This window comes from Argentina silus (genome assembly GCF_951799395.1).
Source record: "Argentina silus genome assembly, chromosome: 2".
Classification (NCBI taxonomy): Eukaryota; Metazoa; Chordata; class Actinopteri; order Argentiniformes; family Argentinidae; genus Argentina; species Argentina silus.
Window position 1 is genome coordinate 27,602,864 of NC_139656.1, and position 8,074 is coordinate 27,610,937.

At 40.8% G+C, this 8,074-nt stretch overlaps 2 protein-coding genes across 2 annotated transcripts in view; both read left to right on the forward strand.

The window, feature by feature from the left end:
* The window catches only part of gramd1ba (GRAM domain containing 1Ba), a gene marked incomplete at its 5' end in the record, with an annotated part of 60,745 nt that extends 57,094 nt beyond the window's left edge, over positions 1–3,651 (forward strand). The window contains one exon of the mRNA XM_083665423.1: positions 94–3,651. Within this exon, the coding sequence (XP_083521549.1) occupies positions 94–177 (84 nt within the window). The 3' untranslated portion in view covers positions 178–3,651. The remainder of the gene's footprint in view (positions 1–93) is intronic.
* Positions 3,652–4,813: 1,162 nt separating this feature from the next.
* LOC310801292 (dapper homolog 3-like) overlaps positions 4,814–8,074 on the forward strand; it is a 20,053-nt gene continuing 16,792 nt past the window's right edge. The window contains exon 1 of the mRNA XM_083665287.1: positions 4,814–5,076. Coding sequence (XP_083521413.1) covers positions 4,843–5,076 — 234 coding nt within the window. The 5' untranslated portion in view covers positions 4,814–4,842. The remainder of the gene's footprint in view (positions 5,077–8,074) is intronic.

Here is an 8,074-nt window from a genome sequence, read left to right on the forward strand (position 1 = left end):
TGGCTGGTTGATCAGGTGGTGTTGATCGTAGATTTTTGCTCAAATGTGACTAGTGTCTCCCATGTTCATAAGGTTTCCTTGTGTCTTCCACAGATGAAGGACTCGTTACTGAACCTCCAGAAGGGCGTAGGCTTATATAACTCTGAATCAGAGGAGAAGGGAAGTCGATATCACTGACAGACAATCCCCAAGACCACCAGGACATTATGTGCAATATTTAACCAACCATTCAGGAGGCTGGGAACCGGAAGGAAAGATGCTCCACGCAAGATGGACTGGGTGCAGGGCGGGAGGGGCCGCAACGGGGGGGGGGGGACTTTGAGTGCCGCCTGCACCGCTGTATCATGGGGGGAAAAGAGCGGCGGTATCGTGACTCACCTTGGCCCGAACTCCTTTTTCTCAACCCCCCCACCCCACCCCCCCCGCCCCATTCTGCTCAACTCATTTTCCGAGAACGTTGTACTGTAAAGCTTTTTCTTTCGCCACGCACGGACAAAAAAAAGCAAAGATAGAAGTGATGAAAAAAAAGCATGCAATGTTTGTCTCCGTATGAAATATCTTCAGTGGAGATGTGTATTTAAACCTCTGCGTACTCTGTCTCCGAAGAGCAACAACAAAAAAACACACAAAAAAAGACGGTCAGGAGGTTTTTTTGGGGCTAATAGCCTTTTCAGGAGCTCTTTGGTTGAGTTTAAGAGCTGCAGTATCCCTTTTTTACTGACCCTTGGAATCTGGGACCAGGTTACGACCGTTACTGAACCACAATCAGCTTGCAGTATTTCAAACACAACCGGTCATTTCCATAAAATTACAAGGAATCAAAGTATATTATAGACATAGATTTTATATATATATATATATATATATATATATATATATATATGTATATGTATATATATGTATATGTATATGTATATTTGTATGGATATTATATTATCATGAGAATATAATGATGTATGTCATTTTTTTTGTAGAGGTCGATTGCAGCCAGGGCTACTTTTTACCAGGCTTCCATGGCGAATCAGGGCTGGTTTCCCTGAGAGCTTGTGCCATGGCGTTGAGTTTCTATGTTGGTATTGTGTGTTCAGGTTTTTTAAGGCATGTTCTCCACTGTGTGTAGAGTAGCTCTACCCATCGATTTACGATCGAGTTATTGACAGAGGAGTTATTGACAGAGGAGCTAGCTGGCTGTTACCAATGGTGAGAATGTATTGGATTTAGGCCTACAGTATGGTTTGCTAACATGTTAGCATTAGCAGATATGGATGTTGGTTGCTGTCCTCAAGAAAAAGAGGAATTTTTGGCCCTTGCCAACCCCAAATGTTCTCTCAGCATTGTTCTTAGGTTTTATCCAAACATTTCAATATCTGTGCTCCAACGTTGTCTGGATGACTTGCTTCAGGTTACGGATAATCTATTCATTGTTGCCAAGTTTTTTTTTCGTGTCAATGTATTATGTTATAATACATAATAATTTCTATCTTTATTTCATTCGGACAGTATTTCTTGTCGTCCCTATTTCGCCACGTTTGTGTTGTATCAATTCATGTGTGGCTGTCCTGTGTTGGTTAGATTACAATGTACTCTGGGTGTACTGTAGGCCTTTGTATAGGCCCCAATTGAATTACAGATAATAATAGAGCATGAATGTCCTCCCTGCTCTTTAAAGATCATCTGAGGTTTTTAGCAGTATTTGTTTTGAGTCAAAATGCTGTCTTCCTGAGAGCTTGATGGTCAGTGTTATGATTTGAGGGGATGTTATATTACACCGTGTGGAACTTTCTACAGAGTTCAGCTTTTGACCAGAGAGAGTTCAGTGTATTGGAGGAGTTTGCGGAGTGGAACATTTTTTATAAAGGGATACTGCAGCTGAACCCTAAGAATGACAATTACTGATGTATATGATGATTAGACTGTGAACTTCTTCATTGAAAATGCTTGAAGCTGGAGTAAAAAAAAAAAAAAAAAGAAGAATCATGTAAAGTGTACAGTATTCAGAGGCAGATATTTATTGATTTATTTATGTACAGTGTAAAAGAAACGTTAGGGAAACGTCAGTGTTCACCAACTCCCCTTGTCTTCCCAAAGATGTCTGTCAGCGTGCTTAACTTCTGGCTTGTCTGAGTGTGGGGTTGGCACCGTCAACTCTTCCGACTTTATTTTATGTCTGTCTATTTTAGTGTCCTAGAATGTTATCCACTGTGGCCAAATTATCTTTCAGTACCCCCTACTCTACTTGGCTTTCCCCCAGTTTTTGACTGACTTGACCATAAGGTTTCTTGTGATGACTTTGGAAACTAAAATACTTAAAACGGTTCACTGGCCATTAAGATGTGTTTCTGGGTTTGGGATTAAGTCATAAACAGTTTCCAGAAATAACGTTTAAGCCAAAACAATGATGTCAGACCTCTCCAGAGTTACTAAGCACGAGGAATCAGCACATGTCCCTTGGCACAGCAAGTCACCCACATTCCAAGAAGAGTAAAGATCCTTCTTAAAGAAAGGGAAAGGGATGGACACAATGGATAGCATTTCAACCTTGTGAATGTGAGTAATTGATAATTGATAAAATTGCTGAATACGTTTCCCAGACTCATTTGCTCTATGATAAGGTCAGAGAGAGGGTGTGAATGACTAAGTGATTGGTGCTGAATTTGGCTCAGTTTATTTCAAGTTATGAAACCTCATGTTAATAAAGACCATTGAGAGCAGAGTTCTCCCTGGGGTTGAAGAGCCTACGGTGGAAGTGCACGTAGTGAACTCATAGTAGTGCCTGTATGCAATCAATATTGATAGTGTTAATCTTCCAGAGAGTGTGCATGCATCCCCCAAGTTAACAACCATAGCTAAATGTTCAATCTCATTTGGTTTGATATGCAATCACAAATGTACTCTATGCATGGAGGCTTCATATAGTAGGACTGTCCCAAATGACCAAGATAAATTGACTAAGATCAAAGAGTAAGCTAATGTAGGCTAATTGAAAATCTGGAGAATTACTTGAAATAGTTAAATCGTTTTCATAAAACTGAATGGTCAAAAACATAAGCATGTTTTGAGTGTTTGCAAAAACAAATAAATCATTTTGCACCCTAAAGGTAATTTTTTTAGAGGGTACAAATTGACATTATGTTCGCCAAATGGAAGAAATCTCTGAAGCAAGCAATCATGATATTGACTATGACATGCGTTGAGTAAATTAATACATTTTAGTAAATACAATTACTTTATTTAAGTTTCCATGGCAATCGCAAGAACCCTGGACTTCATTACTTTACACACACACACACACACACACACACACACACACACACACACACACACAAACAAACACACACTCACTCATGATCTTTCTATCTCAAAAACACTTGGTGTTGTGGCATTGTAAGCCTATATCCTCTGTGTGTGCATACAATCCCTGATATGTATTTTTTTTTTTTTTACTGTTTTGATTTCCATATATGGCTCATGAAATATTTATACAGAAAATATACTGTATGTATATGTTGTGTATAGTTCCAGTGTACACAGACTAGAAAAACCAATCCATGCTGGGCGTGGCTTTGGAAACATTTTAAAACAAAAGAAGATCTAAAGACTTTACCATTTGTGGAGTAGAGATGGAGGGAACAAATAAAATAATTGAAAAGATGTGTTTTGTTGCTGACTCATCTCTGACTCACCCCCTGCAGGCTGTGTGTCTGTATAGCATTGGGACTGAAGAACGGAGATCATTTCTATATTGCTCATCCATTTTGTTGTAGGCTACAATAGCTTACAATTGTGCCAAATGCTCAAATGCTCATGCTCATGCCAAATGTTGTCATCCATTCAATTTATCCAATGTCAATTAAATCTTCCCTGTTATTTTGATTACTGTGGTATCACTGTAGGTTATGACACAAAAGTATGGGCAGTCATGTATCTCTCTCTCTCTTGAAAACTTCTAAAAAGCAGTTGGATTCGCGACTGTATCTACATGCTGCCTAGGACTTGAGGTAAAGCCTCTAGACACAATCTGCTTACATGTATACACACTGTCTGTCTCGGTAGGCTTGCTGAATGTTCTTTGAATTGTGGCTCTTTTAAGATCTGGACACTGTCATATCCACAAAGCCACCAGGTGGCGTTACCCACTTATTTAGCCCCCATCTACAGGCATCAGGTCTACAATACTTTTGTTCTGTCGAACTCCAACAATACTTTACTTCTTTTGTTCTGTTTCAACTATGAATAACTTAACTTCAAATACACATATAGAACCGGTTCTTTTCCCCTGCTGTCGTCTGAAAGACCCTCCTGAGTCTCCTCGAACTACAATTCAGGTCTCACGTAAAGTTGAATTTCTCATTCGTAACAGGCACGACTCGACCAACTTGTCGATCTCCTTTTATTCCAACTTCTCCGTATTATCACTTATTCACTCATTTAAACGGCCATCGTGGTGTGGTGACGTGAATTGGAATAGCCTACACGGGAGAGATCAACAATATCCAATCACATCTTGAAATAGGCTGAATACCTCATGAATATTAACTGACCTGAGCTATGGTTATCCAATAGATCCTCGAAAGGGCTGGGCATGCAAATGTGCAGTTGACAGCTGCGGAGTTAGAACCTAACGGCGTCTCAGACGAGGAACGGCTTTTGTGGCCACAATGTTGCGCAGCTGTATAGGCTGTCCGCGGTACTCGGAGACAAACATGGATAACATCACCAAAGAATAGAATTAAAAAAAAGTGGATGTACTATGCACGTCATTTAGGTTAAATTCGATACTTGATCGGAAAGAATAGGCGATAAACGATTCCATTTGGAAGCAGAAGCGAAGATCCAAGGAAGATGTACCGTGCGTTTTCTTTCCCTGTGACCGCGGAGCGCAGTCGGAATAAAGAGCGGCTGGAGGCGAGTTTAGCCGGGCTGTGTGAGTTGGAGCTGCTGAAACAGAGGCAAGAATGCCTTGTTCTGAGCGCTCTCTCCATCGGGGACACTGTCCCTGGCCGCCCGGCATGGGGGGACCTCCAACCGGTCCGCTCCACCCCCGAGACAAACGACTTCAGCTATAGGCGACAGCCGGTAAATAGTAATAGGGTTTTTTTTGTAGCTATTTATTGCAATTAGCCTATAGACTGTTGTGAAGTTTAGGTCTGGCTTTGATTCGACTAAAAGTGGCTTGCATGGCTTGTGTAGCCTTTTGGATGAATTAATGACATTATAGCATGCGAGAATGTGATGTCTGTTGGTTTAATGCTCCTGGAATGACGCCACACGAAAAGTTATACAGCTTTACTCAACTGCAGAATCCGAGTAACGGTGTAGGCAGAAACGAACAATTCAGTGCTCTAAGCCCATTTAAGGCAAACTTGGTGAATTCGGTGCCTGTGCTGTTCATTGACCCTGTTCACCCGTTTGTCTTCCCAGATCGAGTTAAAGTGATAAACGATCTCTTGTTTAAATAGCGGTATGGCCGTGCCCATCATATATGTATGTTCACACACATGAATGCGTGTGGCCTATACCATTCCATTGTTTTTAGCAGTTCAGCGTGTTTCATCTGTCAAAATGAATATCCAAAATTAGTTTGTCCAGTTCATAATATCCTCAAACACTATAATAACAATTTGGCAATGCTTAAAAACGTTAACCCTGGCCGCCTGCTTTGACAGCGATAGGTGAAATAAGATTAGTTGTGCGTAGACAGACTTCAAGGGCTATGTGGCTCTGTGGATGATGCTCTAAGTGTTATCTACTCTCGGTCTTGGGTGGTCTTCCTAACCCTAGTTCAGCATTGTTTAATCAAGTAGCCTGGGTCTAACATATGGAAACATATAGTTACTTCCAAAAGCCTTTTCTTCTCTCAACGGTTATAGCCAAGAGATTGGAGCCTACGGTGATGATAACCTGAATATGACCTTACAACAACTACCCAAAGGCTATTCTTAGAGGCCAAAATAAGAACCGTGTAGGCCTATTTCATGCTAAGGGATATTCGTTATCTTGTCCTGGCAATGAACGGTTATAGCCAAGAGATTGAAGCCTAATGTGATGATAACCTGAACATGGCCTTCCAACAACTCCCCAAAGGCTATTCTTAGAAGCCAAAATAAGAACCGTGTAGGCCTATTTCATGCTAAGCAATATGGCAATGATGGGCCTTTCAATAATTATCTTAGACAATGCCTCCAGCAACAAGGTAGAAATTGTATGTAAATGGCCTAACGGTTATCTCCGCTGTTCTCGGTCGATAAGCGTCCCGTCTGCCTCAACTACGCGCATGACTTGCACACGACCCCTATAAAGAGGTCAGTTTAAATGGGTGATAGATATACATGAGCGGCCCCTCTCTCTCTTTCTCCTCCTCTCGCCCCAGACCGTTGTCTGAACAATAGCCGTGGGTTGAGCGGAATATTGATAGGGCTGCCGCACTTGTGCTGTGACAGTTTGATCAATGAAGGCTTCCCTGTGGGAAATGTTGTCGAGCTCAGGCATTGTGTTTCAAATATATTGGATTATTTTATTGGGTTTTCAATCGTAGTTTATGTCCATCATGGGTTATTCATCAAATCAAATCAATATTTATTCATCATATCACAGGATACAGCTGTAAATGGTAGAATGAAATGCTCATTACGAGCTATCTTTCAACAGTGCAGTGGCGCTGAAAATAAAGATAGTCCTATTATGTTATTTGGATGGGAGCTATCACAATAGGACTGTATCTGTATTTCATTGATAGGGTTTTACAGTTTTCTTTCATGTAATTACCATGCCATTTTAAGCAAATGCTAGTATCTCCTGATTATCATTTGTCCTTGAAGGTATTCCTGCACAAAAGCGTACCTTGGAATGCACCAAGCTACAGATATGAAAGAGACTGATAGCCCCACTAACAATGACCCTAAATCCTCCATATGCTGTTTCCACCAGGGAAGTGTTTGATGTTTTGTGTAAGATGGATGTTACAAAGTCTACAGGGGTTGACGTGCTTGATCCATACCTCCTGCAGCTCTCTGCCCTTTTAATAGCTGAACCTCTGGCTCATATTTTTAACATGACAATCCTCTCTGGCACCATTCCCAACGTGTGGAAGGCGGCCAGGGTACTCCCATCTTCATAAGGGATGAGCCCAGTGACTTGAATAATTACCGCTTTATCTCAAGTCTTTCTTGCTGAGCAAAAATAATGGAGTCCCTGATCAATTCTCAGATGTACTCCTTTTTATCAATAAATTGAGTTTTAAATGTGCACCAGTCAGGTTTTAGTCCTGGACATAGCGCCAGTTCTGCTGCTTCCCGAGTTATAAATGATAGTGAGTAGAGTGATCTCTATGGATAAGAAACAGCATTGTTCAGTCCTCTGTATTGATCTCGAAGGCGTTTAATACGGTTGATCATGTCCTCCTATTACACAATGACCTGCAGGATAGGACTCAATGTATTAGATGTGTCTACTAGATGCAGTTCAATCCAGTTCTCTCAATGTTAATAAAGGTGTTTACATAAATAATGTTGGTTTGTCCTTGAACAATTGTAAATTGCATCTTTATGCTGATGCTCCTGTGTTGTCTACTCCTGTGTTCAGCAGTTCTTTTGGTTTTGATTCCATTCAAATATCGCGTATTGATCATAAGCTGGTGCTGAATGAAGACACAACTAAATAAATGTGTTTTAAATCCCGTAGTATTGATTACACTAATCTGTATATTTGAACCCTGAAAGGGGCCCAAATTAAACAAGTCCCACCTTATAAGTCCCTGGGCATTTGGATAGATGATAAACTGTCTTTTAAAACAATTAATTTATGAAAAATGGGGTTTCTTTCCAACTGTCTCAACTCAATTTCTCATCAGTAACAATTCTCCAATGAACGAGGGATTCATTAATTGAGGTATTGGCCAATCAATAAGAAATAACGAATTTGCAATTTGACCTCCCAATACAATCTGACCCTCTGCTGATAGCCTTCTCCAGGACATCTGCCTTATTCATGACCAAACACCATGTGATTCTCCCTTGGATATGGCTGCCCACCGCCAGGTGTAAGGGATTTGTGTGTGTGTGTGTGTGTGTGTGTG